Source organism: Nestor notabilis, unplaced genomic scaffold, assembly GCF_000696875.1.
Source record: "Nestor notabilis isolate BGI_N333 unplaced genomic scaffold, ASM69687v1 scaffold2477, whole genome shotgun sequence".
NCBI classification, from domain to species: domain Eukaryota; kingdom Metazoa; phylum Chordata; class Aves; order Psittaciformes; family Psittacidae; genus Nestor; species Nestor notabilis.
The window spans coordinates 36,268-56,338 of NW_009936714.1; the positions used below are offsets into that span (position 1 = coordinate 36,268).

At 36.6% G+C, this 20,071-nt stretch overlaps 1 protein-coding gene across 1 annotated transcript in view; it reads left to right on the forward strand.

Moving 5' to 3' along the window:
• RNGTT (RNA guanylyltransferase and 5'-phosphatase) overlaps positions 1-19,006 on the forward strand; it is a gene marked incomplete at its 3' end in the record, with an annotated part of 47,636 nt that extends 28,630 nt beyond the window's left edge. Inside the window, exons 8-9 of the mRNA XM_010018458.1 lie at positions 13,506-13,641; positions 18,935-19,006. Coding sequence (XP_010016760.1) covers positions 13,506-13,641; positions 18,935-19,006 — 208 coding nt within the window. The remainder of the gene's footprint in view (positions 1-13,505; positions 13,642-18,934) is intronic.
• Positions 19,007-20,071: the final 1,065 nt, after the last annotated feature.

Genomic DNA, 20,071 nt, shown 5'->3' on the forward strand with positions numbered 1-20,071 from the left:
TTACGTGATGAGATGAAGCTTACATGCGTAACTGAGAAATTGCAGATTCCTAATATGAAAAGTTATCCAAAAGTAATCTGTGACAAGAGTGATTTGTGAAAAGATGATCATTGCTAAAGAACAACTCTAAAAGAAGAGAAAACAGAAACGTCTGTTTTGGAAATTAAGAGGTAAAAGAACCTAGCTCAAAATTAGGTGGCAAGGAAGAAAAATGGTAGTCTGTCTGCAAAGGATTAAGGAAGATGTAGTTAAATGGGTTCATGGAAAAAACTATTATCCCTGAGAGACAGAAGGAGGTTAGAGAGAAAGTTGGGATAATAATGAGTATGAATGAAGACAGAGAAGATTGGAGGTAGTACTCATCCAGTTGAAAAAAATCTATACACTTCAGAATTCATTGTTAAGACCAAGAGATGGGCTTGTCACAAAAGCAGATCTAGAGAACAGAAAAATTGTCTCCTGGGAGCAAAGGTATTCATGTGGAATTGAACTTGAGGGAGACTCTGTTGGGAATGAGAAACAAGCTGTAGATTAATTTTCAGATTGCTACAAATGATGTGACCAGATTCTCATGGATGTGGAATTTTATGCCCAGTAGTGGAAATGCCTGAAATAGAGGCTTACACAATTTTTAGTGGATTCTTTCCTAATAAAGAGGAGGGGAGCAAAAATGTAGGATGTTGAGATTTGACAGATAGCTTCAGAAATAGTACCAACAGGAAAGTTTAGGGTTGTTAATCACTGGAAAGCATCTGTGAATAAAGAGCTTTTCTGGAGGTATGAATACCTTCTTTCTGGGCACCTTACTATCTGACCCTAGATGGCTAGTGAATAAATGAGTCATTATATATTGTGTTTGAGTGCCTTGTCATTTAGTTGTGTTTAGAGTTACACATGTTTATGGTCTTGGAGTCGGCAAGGAGCATTTGCCTCCTAATGATAGGATGGGGTGAAGAACCCACACAAGAATCACCTGGGTGCTTTGAAACCACACCTTCCTTTAGTTTCTCTTCGTCATCTCTCCACTCATTTTAAGGAATAGAGTTAAATGTTTATCAGTTTTGCACCATTGGTTCGTAATGCTTTGTGTCGTTTTCTCTGAGGCTGGGGCATGTTTCTGTGGTCTGAATTTTTTTAAAGGACAGAAATGTTCAGAAGTATTCAGGACATGTACTGAACAGACTTTCTGGGACTAAATGGATTTTTAATAGGAGTGACAGGTTTTGTGAACAACCAGGCTTAACTCAAGTGGTTTGATTCCAAGTTACTAAATGAGCTTTATTCAAATCGTGTGCTTATGTAACTAGCAGCAATGGGCAAAGCCTCAACTGTTGGGTGTTAATTATACATCGTTTGTGTGTGTAGGACAGCTACTCTTCAGGCATTTGTTATCATTTTAATTGAAAAGTAGTTGTAAGGGTTTTCCAGTTATTCTTATGAAACCGTCAAAATGGGATGGTAATTAAAGAGAAGGTGTGGAACAAAAACCATGGTTAAAAGGGTAAAGTGACTGCTGCCAGTCCCCTGTTCCTAACTGCACTGTTTTCTTTTATGCTATGTTTTAAAGGTTTTTGGAAGAGAAATGCAGTTTTTGATTACATGGTATAGTCTCTCATGGTCCTTCTTTATGATTATTTTAACTAGATCTTTAAGACAAAACAAGCTCACCCATTTTTATACTAGTTCTATAGTCATACAGCTGAAAGAACCTTGGTTTAGGATGAGTCTGAAATCCACGTGGGATTTATTTCACTGACTTAATTTTGAAGAATATACTTAAATAGAGGTAGCATATATTTTGGCTGGAAATTGAAGTTGTGAAAGTTATTGAAACAGTTGTAATAAAGCTTCCCCCCTTGTCTAGATTAAAAGCAGTTACTAGTGACCTGCAGTATAAAAAGGTCACATACATGATTCTAGATTATAATGTATAAACTACCTTTCTAATGATTGCTGAAAAGAGCAATTCATAGATGTTAAGCACTCTAAACATCATTCCTCTTAATTTTCTGAAAAAGCAGATGCTTAACTCCTTATTTAGTGTGTTTAGATAAGAGGGGAAGAGAAGATGGGATGAGGAGGCAGGAATGATGTGTTTTGAGATTAGAAAGTTTGGGGTTTGGTAATTGAGATGTGAGTCTGCTCATCCTATTGTAATAATTACCCTTTATAATTGTGTTGGGCAATAACTTTAGGATTACAAGACTGTTATCAGCCTGTTTCCCACAGCACGAGTACCCATGAATATTGTAATCTTACTTGAGTTTTTATTTGGGGTGCAAAAAATAAAACTTTGATAAGTTCAGGTGAGATTACAGGCACTTTCAGCATATTTAGCATGTCCCCTATCTCAAAGTAAAGACATCCTATAGCTCAAGGTGAAAAAGCTCTAGCATAAGGTGTCCTCATCTCCACCTGTTGACAAGTTGTCAAAGGGAATGTTGTCCTTTCCTCCTTTTTTAAATATTGCACAGGGAATGAGGTCATGCCTAGACTTTGGCTAGAAAACTGCCTTTGACAGCAGAAAAGGAGTTGTCAGGTTTTGGTAGCCAGAGTCATGGGTGTCACCAGATGACTTGTTGGTTCTGTTTTAACTATATTGATTATGAACTAGGAGAGGTCTCTTGACTGTATGACAAACGAGACAGCATGGAGTGTCATAAGGTGTTAGATGAATATCTAATAATATATCTAATAATATCTGGAAGTGTTGGGTATAAATATTATTACTCCTAAGAAGTTTCCTCAAGGCTGTATTACATGAAGTAAATTATAGACCAGGTCTGTTTATTTCACTGCTTTTGGGCTAGGCAGAAATTGTTTTTTACCTTAATGCTGCGTTTGGAGTGGGTGGTTTGGTGTGGGATTTTTTTCTGGGGGGAGGGGATGGTGGCAATGGTGTATTTAGTTCCTTATTGCTAAGACACATCCATATCACTTTGCTGTTTCTCCATCTCCTGAAGTCTGTTTTTTAGGTCATTGGATAAATATAGAAGAATGAATAAACAGGTGTGACAGAACATGTCATCCCTGGTCTGAATCCAAATTAATCTGGATGGCCAAAGAAGGCATTCTTACTCTGGGTTGTTCTTTCCTGTTTATATGTGCCTGCAACAGTGTCAAGACTCTGAAAAGAAGTGGTAGAAGGAGACTTTTGGGGTTTTGTCGTTTTCTTAAGTGGTTAAGGAGTACTGCTGATGTGATACCATACAGAGGTGTATTTTGTGAAGTAGCAGGCTTAATACTTCAGAGTTCTGAAGCCTTTTGACAGCTCACAAAGTTTTATGGTCACAATTCTGAGCTCTTTGAAAAGGACTACTTAGCTGATTATTCATATATAACTATTCGAATATTTGGACAGATTGTCTTCTAAGCAAGCTCTTTTGTTTATTTATAAATAGTTAATGCATTAAAATGCTTATTATGTAGCTTGTGCTATGAATGCTAATCTTAGAGTATTCAACAGTAGTCCTAAAATGTACTAATTAGGTCGGGATAAATGCTGTGCCTGTGTGTGTACCTGATGTTCAAATGACAAGTATCAGTGATTACTGGCTTATTTATTTCTTTTCCTTTCTCCGAGATTGCTTTGAATAGTGGAACAGTGTGTCCTGTGCTGCTGGTTTTCTTAGGGGGATTGCAGGCACATCCATGAAGTGTAATGGCTTAAGCTTATTCAGGGAAGAATGACTTTCAGTTTGTAAAGTTTAACTATACAAGTATCCAGGGCAGCCCTTTCCCTTGGTGCTGGTCTTCTAATCTGTGAGCATAAATGGCAGTTGTGCTCTTCTGTGGCTTGTGCCTGTGATGTTGACAGAATTGACCCAGCATATGTTCTGGCATAAATCAGTTCCAAGTTGAGGGAACCTCCTTTTTCCAGGGCTTGGGATACAAGTTCAAGCTGGGATACAAGTTCAAGCAAGCTTGAAGTTCAATAGATAATAATAAATTATAAGAGAATTCAGTAGTTCAGTCAAGCTTTAGATATAATTTGTTCTGTTAATGTTTTAACTTTCAGAAACATTTAATCAGAGCATTATTCTGTACAGTTTGTTTTCCAGTAGTGTTCCTCCCACTAATATAGAAGTGTACTTGACAACATCATTAAAATTTGGCGAAACAAAGAGAATCTAGGATTTAAAATAAATCTGTTAGTATACAGATTCTGTTACTGGGTCACATCTTTTCTAGCTAGTTAACAGTTTCTCTTTTGTTTTACACCAGGCGTGTAATAATGCACTATAAGAATTCTTTGGTATAAGTAGTTGTAGAGTAATTTACCCATTGTTATAGATCAAGTAATGACAAGACAACTTCAAATTTAACCCATTAGGTTTAATATCCTTTTAGAAACAAAACCCCTCAAGCATTCTAACTTAATTAAAAACCTGGAAGGCAGTCAAAAGAAACAGTGTAACTGGATAGTCTTGAACCTTGCTAAATTCTTGGTTTTACCAGTTCTGTTGCAGAATTTCACAGTCTAATAATACTTCAGATAGAAAACGTAGTTTTACATTGGTTTTAACTTTGCCATCTGTTAAATTAATTAAAGGCATCTTTGTCCTTGATTTATAAAACCAGAAAAACTGAAGTTTGAAGTCAACCTAAACTATGATACTTTATTAGGAGAAATGGTACCTGGATACCAGTTTCCACACTTGTGCATTTTCCTGTGCTCCATCGTAATACCTTTATCTTCTTTACTGAAAAACTGCTGGTGCACACAGAATCCCAGGTGAGGGGATACTGATACGTTGTACGGTGATGCAGAATTATTTCTGTATTATGCAGCATCCTATTAGTTATTTGACCTAATGATTTGTTTGCTGGTTTTGTTTGTTTTGTTTGTTTATTTTCTTTGAAGTGCAGATGCATTTCTGACCTCTTTAAGAATAGCTGCTGTGTGCTGCTGTATTAGCTTTCTCAGCTGGCAGAGTTAATTTAGAATCTTGTAAGTTGGGGAAATATGGTCCTGTCTCTCTCTTCCTGCCTGTGTCTTTAGATAGCCTGCTTGGTACCTTTTGGATATTGAAACTTGTATTGTTCGTTATTGTAGTTTGGAGCATTCTGAAGATTTCGGTAGTAAATGTTGTCATCTGCAGATACACTGCCTTGCTTCTGATGATTCTCAGGGTCATAATAGTGACAAAATTGTTTTTTCCTGGACCTTGGGTTGTCAAGGAGAGCAAAAAAAAAGGAAACTTGTGTTCAGAGCTTACAGGAGAGTGGTGGCAGGCAACAATAAGAAAAACAATTTGATGTTGAGTGAGATAGCAGTGGAGGAGACTGAAAAGTAGTAAAGGTTATAGAGATGCCTGTATAAGCTATGGGTTATTTGTTATCCTACAAAGTAACTTGCATTGTGGGGAATACCACCTCAGTGAATTCTGTGGCAATGAAGTTCTGTGGTTTCAAATAAGAAGGATGAATTGGTGAATGTTAAGTTCATCAATACCTGGAGGTATTTAAAACGTGTGGAGGTGGCACTGAGGAACACGGTTCAGTGGCAGACTTGACAGTGTTAGCTTTATGGTTGGACTCAATGATCTTAAAAGGTCCTTTCCAATCTAAATGATTCTGTGAACATAGAAATTAAGCATAGCCCTTTCGTTGTGATATAGGAAGTGAGAAATAAAGAAAAGGATTTTTTTCTTTTCTCCTCCATACAAGCATCAAGTCAGGGCAGCAGTAACTTGAAGAAGTGATTCAAAACATCAAGCTGGATATTGAGAACCATCTAGCTTCTCATGAAATTAGATATTGGTGTAGCAGATACGCTAGCATAACTTTCTTGACTCTAGCATGGGTGTTAGAAAGCATTCATTGTTTAGGAAAGAAGCAAAATAAAGTTTGAGGGATAACATTTTGTTTTGATAATGGCTGAAAGGTAAAGGTGCTTCCAAATGTAAGAAGAGATACATGAGATACATTTATTTACTAAACAGCAGCCTAGTAACACTGTATTTTAATACTGAGAAAAAAAAAACACAACCCTTGGTTGTAGAAGATTAGACTGGATCATTGATGAAAAGGCTTTGCTGTGAACTTGTGACATTATGATTGTAATGAGAGTAAAAATAGATCAGTAATGTAGGTTCTCTCTAAAATGACAGATTTGGATAAACTAAGGGATGTAGTTAATGGAATTGGAAGGACCAAGGAACAGAGTCTTCAGTATAGATGAGGAATGGCATTTCCTCTGAGTTCAACCATTTGGTAGGAGTTTGTATACCATGTAATGGGGAAATAGTTTTTTTGACATAAGAATAGTGTTAGATCTTATGCTTCTGGACTTGTCAAAATTTTGATTTATTGTAGAAACTGAGGCTAATAAAGTTTGCCAGAATTGTAAGATAGGTAAAGAATGGATTGAAAGAAAATGTCAGTGCATGTTTTTGAAAGAAGACACATAGAAATCCACAGGTGGAGATCCTGAATGTTAATTTTATATTGCCATTAAGAATTTTGAAACAGAAACCAAGTATGTTCTGACAAACAAATGAGGGAGACAAGTCCTCACTGAATTCACTGAGGAGCAGAAGAATAAAACTGGAAGGATATTTAGCTGCAGAAAATGCAAGGTCACGAATTAGAAGTATTGGAGCTGGAGGCTGTTAGCTAGAAATGACTGTCAGAATCTAAGGTTTTGATTTTTTTTTTTTGTTTTAAAAAACTGGGGAGATGGTTGATGGCAGAATTTAACCTGAAAGTTAATACGTGTTTATAAGTGAGAGGAATGTGTGTTGGTAAGTATCGGTATATTCAGAGCAGACTAACTTCCAAGGGCCTCTGTGTGTGGTTTTTAAAAAAATCATTTAGAATTTAGATTATCAAGTCAAATATATAATTCTACAGCTGCTTGCATGTAGCAGTGTTTTTTTTTTTCTTGCTGGCTGATATGCTATGTACTTATGCAAATGAAAACACGTGTGCAAGTTTAAAAATGGTATTTATGATGGAGCTGTCAGTGTGCTGATTAAAAAGATACTGTTTTCCTTTCATTTACACACTGAAAATAATATTATGAGTCTTCACATAACTTCCTGTGTTAGTGTCCCTGTATCCAGGCTTTCTCATCCTTCAGGACACATAGTTTGAAGCAGCGACCATTGCCAACAGCAATTAATGTAAGAGAAGAAAGCAAGCTGAGCCTTCCCCTTTATCGGGACTTCAGGGTGTATTGCTCCATCTGCCACAGGCCAACTTCAAATCGTCTAATTTAAACTTACTCTAGATCCAGCACAGTGTGGATTCAGGCCAGGACCTGGAACTGCAGTGGCTTAGTGACACAGATAGATGATCTCTTACTGTTAGCGGATAGAGGGCAGTCATTAATTTTCAGTCTCCTGGCCCTTTCTACAGCATTTGATGCATCTGGACAGAAGTTGATGCTGTCTTGCCAGGAGGGAGTGGCAAGGCACAAAGTAAAGTGCTCAAGTTGCTTGGCCTTGCCCTAGGTGATTTATCTATGGAGTGGTGACACGCTCCTCATTTTGAAGTGTTGCCAATCATAGAAGGAAATTAGGAAATTGAAAAACCTATCTGCAACAGGATTTTGTATGTTGCCTCTGCGTCAGTGAACATATTAGTGGTGCTAATTGCTATTCTGAGTTGGGTAATGCCTATTTGTGTGGGAGGGCAGCGCTTTCACAAGACTGAATTTTAGGTTCAGTAATGAACTCCAGTGGGAATGGAGAGCTGCTGTGTATTTTGTGCAGAGAATTGATGATGGAATTTCTTATATTTTGCATTCCTTAATGTGGTAACACAGACTACAAGCGTATAAAGGGGAAAAAAAAGAGAAAGCAACGACAGTTGAAATATATTATCTTCTTTGATATAGCCTATCTAAAGTAATACTGTGGGGCAAAGAAAGCTCCTATTAGGAGCTGAAGTTTTAAGCTTCCTTTAAAAAATATTTACAACCCATTTGCTACTTGTAGGTTTTTGTAAAAAAATTTAAATTTACGTTGAACTCAAACTTGGAAAACAAGGTCTCAAAGTTTGAGGAAGCTGTGCTGTATTTTTGTTATTACACTTGAGGTTTTGAAACTCCTATAATGTACAAAATTAACATATAACCTTATTACTAGGATGGTTGCTGGGGTTTGGCTGAGGGAAAGAAGTTGGGCATAGGTAAGGCACGTCATACCATTGGATTTAGTGGCAAAAGTTCTGTGAACTTTGAGGTCAGTTTCACAGTAAATGTGTTTTGACAAGCACTGTGCTAAATATGAGATATTGTGTTGCTGTTAGAGCTGGTTTTGTGACTCCTAATAAGCTGGGAAAGGGGATGGAGGCCGCATACTCTGGTGGGTACAGTACTGGATTTGGAGCTTGGGAGACATAGTTCTGTTCTTGTTCCTGTCCCTGAATGGGAGACCAAGTAATTTGCCTTATTTTGCCTTAAATAATATTTTCTTGAAATGTATTTTCAGATTTAATGGTGAAAAATACCAAACGTCTGCATAAAGGAAAATCCTGAGTTTTTAGCTTACCATTTACAATGTAGCTTGAGTCAGCTTCAGAACTGTGTAAAAAAAAAAAAAACCCCAACAAAAAAACCACCCCCCAAAAAACCGCCCCCCCCAAAACCCAACCCTCCCCCCCCCCCAAAACAACAAAAAACCCCAACAAACCAAACCCAAAAAACCAAACCAAAAAAACCACAAACACAACAACGCAAAACCCCACTACCACCACTAAACCAATCTAAACTGAAAATGGAAGTTGAATAAAATCATTCTTCTAGCATGTATTTTGGGCCCAACTGATGTGGGCTGCAGGAACAGGATATATGTGGAGGCAAATGAGCCTGTATTTGGGTACCCTAAAAATAATTGATTTCTGAAGAGAAAACTTTTAAGATGATATTTAGTGGTTGATATTTTTTAAAATTTAAAGATTAAAATTGTTAATACTCTGATAGGTGATTTGGAGACCTGCCTGTCTAATGCCAAGAGCTGTAACTCTTTGCTAATGCAATTTTCTTCCTATTTCCTGGATTATCATGTTAATACTAATGTCCAATTAGAATTGATAACAGACTTTGCCTCGGGAGCAGAAGTGAATGAAAAGTAGCTTCTAATGAAACTTTAGACTTTAACATTTCTGTGACTAGATATTTTATCTGCTTTTGAGATTAATCTGTGTGGACACCGTGACCCTTTTTTCTTTAACTTGCTTGTCAGAACTTCTCTTGCAATGGAAACTAACCGGTTTGTAGCAGTTGGATTGGCAGTTTGGAAAGATGATGTTTGTCATTCAAACAGGGTTCTCCGTTTTCATGTATAGCTATCAAAGGTGAATGAGCAGTTCTGTTATTGCTCTTATTTGTGCTCTACTCTTGCTCTTTTATTCACTTGTCTTGTTTTAAATTCAGATTGAGCCATCTGATACAGGGCCATGTCATCTTGTGTATTTATGCAGAATCTAATACAATAGGGCCTGGTTACTAATTGGCGCTTTTGGGTGCTCACACAATAGATAATTAGTAATAAATGTACAGCTGTAATAGCAAGTAGTGCTCACATAATGAAATACACTGCATGACAGTTAAGCTCCTATGTGCTGCTTTAGTTCCTATTGAATGTGTTTGAGAAATCATTGTTCTTTCTTTGCCTATGTGGTATTGCCCAGAGGTGCGCTCTCTATTCTAGTCGCTAATACCTTAATTAACTTCTTAAAATATAACCAGTCAGGGCACATCCAAATAATACTCAGAAATGTACTGATCAGCAGTCTGCAAGATTTCTTGAAGTCTTACGGTGATAATAATTAGTTTTTTGACCAACTGAGTTGTTTGGACTACATTCAGAGATTTTATCAGTAGTTTATTACTTTGAGGGGTGGAGGTGTTTGCAGGCTTTCAGTTTAAAAGAAAAAAACAAACCAACAAACAAAACCCTTTTGAAACAGAAATACTGGGTCGGTCTCATGTCTTTCTTGTGCAGAGAACTTGTTCAGCTTCTAAGTTAGGCAAATACGTCATTAGCACGAGATCCATGATAAATGGGTCTACATTAAGGTAATTTATTGTCCTGAAACCAATTTTTTTTTGTGTCTTCAAAGTAAGCACATGCTGTCTCTCAGTAGCTCTTTGAAGTAAGATATAATTGTGATTCCTGGTGATCTTTGATTAGAAATCTTTTATGTGCAGTTGTGAGACTTACCATTGTCCCTGTCATTTAGAATTTATGGTATAAACAGTGACAAATTTTAAGAAGAGAAAGAGAGAAATCATGGGAGAAGAGATGTAACGTTAGTGCTATGGTTTGAAGAGGAGGAATCTCACCACTAGTGGCTGGTAGGCTATCCTGCTACCAACTCTTAAGTAATTTGTTTTGACTGAAAGATCTAGAGAAGGTGATGGTGTGTTAGCCTTAGGTTTGATGTTTGAGTAATAGCTTTTGATGAAATCTTCTGTATGGTGTCTGAACCTGTAGATGTTTTAGGTGGCTGAAAACAAAGCTTTAAACTGTTGGTGGTTTTGTGTTTAGGGTTTTTTTTTTTTTTTTTTAATCTTTCTTTCAAAGCATCTCTTATTGTACCACATTCGTAATGATGATGCAAATATGGGGTTTTTTGAGTGCTAGATCTTTTGAAGCATCAGATGCTCTTTTGTCATTGAAGCAAGTTACAATAAAAGCATGTGTTTAGGCCAGTGGTGAATATGGGAGTGTGGAGATGGCCAATTAAACTTGTTTATAAAATTAAAAGTAGCGTTCAGAAATTCTTTTTCTGTTACTTATGCACCTCTTCTTCCCTCCTCATGGTTTCTTTAATTTTTGAGAAAAACACAACATGCTTCTTAGTTTTAGTTTTGAATAAATTTATATGGCTTGAAAAATGAATGTTGTCTGTAGATTATTCTTGCTTCTGAAGAACTGGCGCCCAGTTATCTGCTTGAATGTTTATTGAATTATTTTTTTCACAAAGCATCTCATGTGCAGCTTTCAGCCCTCCTAATGTCGCATTGATTTAATCTACTCACCCCCACTGACTTGAGGTTTTCTGCTCATATGTCTTTCTCTTTTTTTGCAACTGCTATGTAACATCTTGAAGTACACATCTTGTGTGTAGAGAAATGTTAGTTGAGCTGATCCATAGTGAATTATGATTATAGTCATGATATTGAAAGAAGGTATTAATTTAAGCTGCATGGGTGGTACTGTCCTGCTGTACTCAGATCTACTGATTTCTAGAGGCAGGATCTGTGCAGACAACAGGACAGCTGCCGGCATAGACAATTTGCCTGTAGGGCTTCTGGAGGATGCTGTCTTATTTGTTTTGACAGTAGGGGTCCTGTGGGCATTACTTGTAAGAGCAGTGGTGAATTTTAGAGAAGACTACTGATAGCTTTTATTTCCTCATAAGCATGACTTTCTAAAGAGAAATGGCTAAACTATGAAAAGTACTGTTCCCCCCCACCATATATATCCAAAGACTTTTACAAGTTCTTTGCCAAATGAGTCTTCAAAATATGCTAGCTTTATTTCAAAATACTCTGGTATGGATGGTGAAACTTCTAGAACCTTTTACTTTTAATCAAGTGTTTCCCTGTTCCGTGCTGTGAAAGAAACTGCACTGCAATACAAATGGGTTAGTTGCTCCGGAAAGATTGTGACCCTACCCTATCTACATCAGAGGCTATTCAAGTATGTTAAATACTGTGAACTTTTATAACTGTTGAACTATCTTGATGGTTGCTAGTGCTCCTAGTTTCCTTCTCTTCTGGGGTTTCTGTTATTTTGACTTTTCAGAAAACTTCAGAACTTCTATAGTAAGACTTGTGTTTTTAGCACATCTATGTGTAAGGTGAAATGAAAGGATCAGTGAAAGAAAGCTGAGCTCTGAGTCACACTTTGTTTTGGTGTAGGCCAACAACACAGTTTACAGCATGATCAGGTATAAATTCCATCACAGCAGCTCACGTGTTAGTTGGTAAAACTGACATAACTTAGGTCTGACTGAGACACTGAACTTAGACTTACTTTTGAGTCTCCATGTCAGCTTTGTCTCATGCTTATTTCTTGCATTGCTGGTAAGCCATGGTGTTTCCTGTCTGATTATTCAATCACACCTTGATAACTTTATTGCTCTTTTCACTTAACTTACTAAGTGCAGTTACGTTTTGTTGGTTCCAAAAAGGCACTTTTCTGGTCTATTTTGCTTTGCTGAACCTCTAAGTCCCATGGTAGTTTCTATCTTCCTTTACCATATCAGATTCAAGCTGCTATTCTTCACTTTCACCTGCTTGTGCTATGTAAATCATGGAATAATAGAATGGCCTGGCTTGGAAGGGACCTAAAGATCATCTGGTACCAAACCCCTGGCCATGAATGGGGCAGCCACAGCTTCTCTGTGCAACCTGATCCAGGGCCTCATAGTGAAGAAATATGCTCAGCATATATTACTCAGCATTTATTGCTTCTCATTCACCACTAAGATGTTGACTTGTTGCATCTGGCCTCGAATACTGGTTTCCGCTGAGATGTCTTCAGTTTATTTCCCCAGTCAGAGGCTGTGCACTCCTAGGCTGCTGCAGAAGTTTGAGAAGACCTTTGTGTGTTCAGCTAGCTGCTCTGTTATTCTTCCTGAAACTACTTTAATACTCTTGTTGCAAAGATCAAAGCAAACTTTACAAAGGTAACTCTGGTGTGTTACAGCTATCATGCTGTTTTGTGTCTCTGGTGTTTTTTGTCTTTTTTTTCCCCCCACTATTCTTTTCTTCCTTCTTCACTGTTTTTTATCGTAGATAGAATGTTACCCCTCTAGAGCAGCCTTCTGTGGGATTAGCATAGAGAGGTCTCAATCAATGACTTGAGCTCCCAAATGCTGTCATAATGTAAAGAAACTTCTAGAAAATTCAGATGTTGGCAGCTGAACCAAGCTCACAAGTTGCTGGTGATAGTGTAGTAAGCTTTGGTGTTTTCTTTGGGTGTAATGTGAGAGGAATGTACCTTAGCTAAATTTGTCAGTGTTTTAATGAAAAGTGGCTCAATAGTTGGCTGGGACTTTGCAATACTGCAGTGTCAGATAGCCAGTAATAGATAGACAGGAAATGTGTTTCTTTTGGATGAAACTCTGCAGATTTATACCAGGCAAAGTTCTGGTCCATTTAATAAAGCAAAAACTGGAGCAAAAGATCTTCTAGCTGAATCTAACTGAATTAGCCTCATATATTTCTCACAGCATAAAACCTCTGTTATTTTTAATAGATTTTCAGGCATAATTTTGTCTGGACACAGCGACATTGAGAGAGTTATACGTATGTTCTGAACTTTTATGTTTGAAATATTTTCTTTGTGACAATTGCATTGAGCTAAATTACCTACTTTCCTGAAGCAATAGGTTTTAAACTTTTAACTGTAAAAAATTCCTTCTAAAATGCTTTTTTTATAACATGTCATGATTATTTTTTCTTTAGCACTTACTGTAAATCAAAATAGTAGAGATGTAGAGGCTATACCTTTAAGTATAATATCTTAACGTTGCCCTTGCAGGTACATGATGCTGATTGATGGCAAGAATGAAGTTTATATGATTGATAGAGACAATTCAATTTTTCATGTAGCTAATCTGGAATTTCCATTTCGTAAAGATCTTCGCACACATCTAGCAAACACTCTTCTGGATGGGGTAAGGAGCATACTGCATAATTATTGTATCGGCGCTATTTGATTTTGTTCAGAAACAGGGCCAAGTTTTTAGGCTTGGATCAGTGAATCATGGGATTTCAGGAGTAATACAGATTCAGTCACTGGCTGAATGTGGGAGTCACACTTCATAAGTAATTTCTTATCTACAGAATAGCAGTGATGACTGCTCTGGGGGGAGCTGTTTGTCTTTGAAATAAATCAAGGTATTGAGATGACATTCTCTGAATATGAGATAAGGCTTGAAGAGAATCTAAAGAAATTATTGCAGAACTTCATCTCTTGTGTTACAGCTTTATATTTTGATGCAATAAACATGGTCAATTTGGTTCAGTTAATGTAAATATTTCTAAAATTTGATAAAATTTTCATTATCTTTCAATAGACTTCTATGAGTTGATGTCTTTTGTCACCTTTTTTTCATCTGAACTGAATTCTTGATGGATTTAGAAATGGCTTAGTTACATTTGTTTAAGACTAAAACATTTCTAAGTTGTCATGCTAATTAAGATTAAGTAAACTTGCTAATGAACTTTTTAAACTAATTGTAAGACAAGCTGTAAAACATCTATATTTGAAGGCTGGTTTGGAGTACTCTTTGTAAACTTTTCCGAACAGTAGTCACAAAAAGAGAATATTTCTTTCTTGACCTTCTTATTTCACTTAAGCAAAAGAACTTTATTAGCTCTTACACTAAATACCTGTCATCAGTAGATGGATGCAGTTTCCTATCATGTTTCAGTAGCATTGGAGGCTCTCTACATTGCTGTAACTCTTGCTTGCTGAGCTGCTGAATATCAGAGGTGATTTTTGATAGTGATCTTCTAAAACCTAATGCACCTTTCAGATATGGGAGACCGTATTGTCATTGTTAGCTTTCCGTCCTTTTTCAGGCCTTTGTTGTCAGTATCCTTCTTGAAATGTCACTTCTGTGAATGATCTGTCTTTCTCAACACGCATTTGCATGTGAAGCATGTATAAATTCAATCTGTGAGGATAATTATTGCAAGGAACAATGTACGGTCTCAGGGACAGAGAAGCAGATAATAGAGTATTTTCCACCTCCTCTGCTTCACTGAAAAATTGAGAGCATAATGCAAGAAATGCCATGTTGTCAGCTCAGAAGTGGTTGCACAAGCTGTCATGTCTAGTAGGAGCCTCTTCAGCCAGGCAGCTTCCTAATGACATACATAATGTTCTTAATGACATACATTAGGTTCCATACTGTTGAGCTAAAAAGCCTAGTACTATTTTTTTCCCCTGCTCTTTCTATGGCTCTTGAGAAAGTAATGACTTGTTAGTGTCCATATGGTGCGATCCTAGGTGTTCTTCAGGGAACCTACTGCTCTTCTTGGCATTTCAAAACATAATTTAGTAGGAGTGGCTAATATTTGCAGGGAGGAAGACAGGGATGCCCGTACATTGGGACACATGCATAAATGTGGCTGTGGGGTGTGGGAGAGGGGCTCTCATCTGATGTGTTGTGTTTCCCAGATTTACAGTTTAAGTCTCTTAAGAATAAATTAAGTTCTCCCAGATACCCATGACATGAACTATAAATTCACTTAATTTGTTGTTTTGTAAAATTTTGACTGTTATGGTGCATTTCAGTACTTCACTTTATTAGCATAAATGTAATCTTAATGTGTTTTTTCTCCCCTATACTGCTTCTTTTTTTCCATGAACAGTATTGGTGGAATGAAGTACCTCAAGACAAAACTAAAACATTTCAGTGGATAAATACTTTTCATAGTACAGGTTTCTGAATTTATTGAAATATGATGAGTTAAAAAAAAAAAAAAAGCTGTTGATGAAATATTTTTCTTTTCAATTGAAATTCCTTTCAACAAATTCGAGACTAAAATTTGCCTGTTATTTGAAGCATCAGAACAGCTTAACTTTGTAGTTCAATGTTTGTTTAATGTTGGTGCCAAATGATACTTTCCATGACTATTCCTTTACTCTTGGAATACATGATTTCTCTTTTTTAATTTTTAATCCATGGGAAGAAAAATTTGGCTTTTTTTTTGTGTTAGCCGATTTTGCAAATTAGTGCTGTAGGGCTGTTGAAGTTAATTCTTTAATTACAGGTTGAAGTAGTTCATACTTACTGCCCTTGAAGGAGCTTTCTCTCTGAAAAAAGAGTGAAAAAACAGAATGAGGTGGCCCAGTTGGCATTGCTTTATAGTAATCTTAAAAAGTATGAGCAAAAGGAAAGACAAAACAGAGGTACTGGTGCCATGCAGTAAAACAACTACTGGTGTTAAGAATACAAAAGATTAGGTAACTTTCCCTAACTTTATTTAGAATGACAGTATATATAAAACTTTCATAAAGGCAATTTCCATTGAATTCAGTGATCTATTAACTTGCTTTAAGGCTTCTGGTATAAGGCATTCATGTGGTTGTCTGTGGAGAATTTCAAATGCACTTATAGTTCACTTCAGGCTGAAATTACTTGGAAACAGTTCTTAGTATGATCGGTTATGTCTTGGGTGATGAGAGATCTTCTGCAGTACTCTGTGCTACCTGCAGCTCTTCAGCTGTGGTTGTTCTTCTGGCATGGAAGAAAGTTTTCGGCAAAGCTTATTAGGGCTAATTTGAATATTATCAACAAGTGACTAATGTAATACGAAGTATTCCTTTAGAAGCCAAGTATTTTGCATCCATACTGCTATCTGAGAGGATGCATAGATTTTTATTCAAGTGTCTTGGCTGTTGTGCAAGAAAACTAATTACTTATTTGCAGGAACTTTCTTGGCATTCTGCTTAGCTTTGGAACAGTTGAGTAGAAAATACAGATGCATTCTTGGGCTTGAAATACTTTTTACAATTTTAATACAGTTTTGTAGATATTTTATTTAACTTATGTATGAAATATTGTTCACCGGTGAAGACTTGGGCCAAGGACTCCAAAAGTGGAGAGCGAGATTGAGATTGATTTATGTATATGTTTATGTATAGGTATAGATCTCACTTACTTCTAAGCTCTCTCAGAAATGGCATAACTCTCAACTTCTTGAGTTTGCAAAGGCTGGTACTTTGTGCAAAATAGTTTTGGTGTGTTTTTGTATGGTTTTTTTTTAAAAGACAACAATGGACAGATGTGTGGTTACATCTGATTCCATAGTCTGTGTTGACAAAAAATACATTCTGCGAATGGCTCATAAAATGAGATCCTTTGCTTTGTGATTAAATTTTGGATTATTTTAAGTCCAAGTTGCTTGCTAGATATGTGATTTAATGGGGGAAAAGAAGTCCATGAGCTGTCAATCCAGTGTTGTTCTTTTGGTGCTTGTCCAGCTAAAAGCTCTAATGCTGCAAGACTATGCCCTGCAGCACCAGAAGATTAAGAAAAGGAGATTAACACCAGCACAGTTTTACCAGATTACATTGAAGGAACCGGCCATTGGATCTTGTTCTGCAAGCCTACAGGTTAAGATAATTCCTAAACTAGCAGCTGATGGACAAGTGGTAAAGATCATACTTACAAGCAGTGGTAGTTTTAAAACACACAATAGTGGCTGTACTTTTGCGTGGCGTATATAAAAGGAAACGCATGGATGCAGATGTATCTTACGGATACTTTTGTGTTCTCATGTCATGTGAGTCTGGGTTTAAACTTTTAGTTATATAAAATTTGGTTTAAATATAGCCTATAGTATCACGTTATTTCTCAGATTAGAATGAGTGAGTTTGAGGGTGATGAGTTTTCAACTACTACATTTTCCCAGCAGCCTCTAAACTCGCTTCTGAGGTCTGTTCCCTGAGGTATTTTTCAATTCTCATAATTTCAAGGAAGATTCTGAAGTCAGACTGTTAAATACTGACGAGTTTAGAGTATTTCTAATCTAAATTGGTTTTTTGACTACTTTACAGCTTTTGGCATAACTAATGGAGCAGTGAATGTTGTCATGATGGAGATGAGCAGCGCAGGAATTTGTCATCTCTACTTCTAAGGCATATTGTGCTATTGTTTATTTGCTCTGGTAGCTGGGATTTCAGTCAGGATATGAAAAGAGAACGAGAGGCAGGAGAGGAAGAAAAGAAGTGAGGATGTGAGAGAAGTGGCTAGTTTGACCAGGGATAGACTCAAAATGATTTATATGTGTCTGAAGAGGAGAAAACAGGTTTCTTGCTTTACAAAATAAATTCTGCATTAAAACTGAGAAGATTTAAAATCATTCTTGATCCTTTTGGCTGTATTATGCAATTCTTCTAAAACTGAATATCCAGAGATTCAGGTTTTGAAAAGTAGGCATAAAATCTTGTAATACCAGCCATTGAAATGTTTTCAGGGTTTTGCATACAAATGCTAGCTTTGCATCAAGGCTGAAGCTCTGAATATGCATGCTGAGGAAATGAGTCCTTAAACCTTAAATATATGTTCAATTAAATCATAAAATCATAGTATGGTTTGGCAGTGTTTCAAAGTTGTCCCTGAAAAAGATCTACAAGTTGGTTGATTGTTACCATTTTCAGTCATGACTAATTTAGGTGAAACTAAATATTCTTTATTAGTGTATCAACTAATAAGCTATGTCTATTCATATCACAGGAACCTTGAATTACAGATGTAAGCACCAGCATATATGATGTATGCATTTTTGTATGTACCATCAAGTTCAGGAAACACTTTTTGTTTTGGATGTTGATCGTTAGTAGCTTTCTTCCAGCTGATGCATTGTCAAGATGGTTTACTGGTGTATATTGAATGTTAAGTAATTTCATGTGATACAGATAGTATCTGTGATATTTCCATTTGAAGGAACACTGATGTTTTGTCACAATGCAACATTCAAGCGAATTGCAGTTGTCACTACCGCCTAAGATGCCTTTAACATGAAAAGATCCAACTGAGCATTGGATGTTAATGCTTGTTATTTAATTCCTTGCTGTTTGTACTTCTTACTCTAGGTGAGATTTCCAAAAATGCTTGGTTAGGATCACAGTTCTTACTGGGGTTTCTGAAAACTCATTATTCACTCAATAAAGCTAGTAATTTTGAGAGCTGTAGGGAAACTAATGTATAAATGTTGCAGACCAGAATGTGGAGCCGTAGTATAACTTTTCTGGCTTCTTATTGAAAGCTTCATGAGAGAAATTTAAGATAATAATAATATTTTTCTAATCTTGACCTATTATGAAATCTTTTTTGTAATAAAGATGTGGTCAATGTTTGTTTGCATCACACTTACAGGTATGTGCACAATAAATGTGTTGACATTCTTTTGTACTCATGAAATAAATGTTAATGTCATCTCTTTTCTTTTAAGGAAATGATCATCGACAAGGTTAATGGACAGGTTGTCCCTCGGTACTTGATATATGACATTATTAAGTTTAATGTAAGTACTTTGTTTCATTGCTTTTATCATTAGTTTTTGATTCTCATTGCTGTTTTAATCTTATTCGTATAAGTTAAAGCTTCAGAATAAACTTAAACACAGAAAGTGTTCCGGTATTTTGTAACTCGATAACAAGCAATGCATAAGAATTAAGATTGAAAGCAGTCTTATAATAGATGTTGATTTATTTTCACCTGCTCAAGAAAAGATGGCAGTTTGAAACAGTCCACTAAACAGTTGGAAAATCTCCCATTTCTAGAGAGTGTTGGAACTATGTAGGCAGTGAAATGGAGAGGGGATGGATAAGTCAGCCGCTGAGTGGTGTATTTGTTACCAGAGCATCACAGTGCTCCTTGTTAGGCTGTTCCACCACATCTTTCTCAGTTTTTAATTTGAAACCAGGCAAGTGGTCCTCTTTACTCCTCAACAGCAGGCTCTCCTGTTTACACTGGCTGTAGGGCAAGTATGTAATAAAAAATGTATTGTTGAAGCTTGTGGAGGAGGAAGCAGCCTTTGTTGATGCAAAAGTGAGCTGTTAAGCAGTAGAGAAAATAGGAAACCTTTTTTTCTTTAAGGCAGCTTTCAAACATGGTAATGGTTGGAACGTCACCAAAGGGCTCGTGTGTGTTACCTTTTACAGATATATTTAAAAAAAAAATCTTGTATTATTTTTCCCCCAAAAAGTCATGATACATGAAGAATTTGAAGTTAGTCAGGGGGTCTCATGTCAGAGTCTCCTCCTGAAGCTTATTTGAAAAACTAACCTTGACAACGTGTTCCACTTGTTAGCTCATATTATGACATACATTTTCTAGTGATTTCTCTGCTATATCCAGAGAAAAGAAAACGTCCTTTAGGAAGGAAAAGCAAAATTATTGTTTCAGTGCTCGTAACAGGATGAACAGTATTAGTAAACCACAGTGCAATTCAGACTTCCTAAACTACTGTTGACTCTTCCAGACTTGAGTAAGGTATTACTTAGCTCAAGTAGGCCACTCAGTGTAAGTGGGACTTGCAAATGTAGGCATGGTTCTAGTCATAGAATCGTAGAATCATAGAATAGTT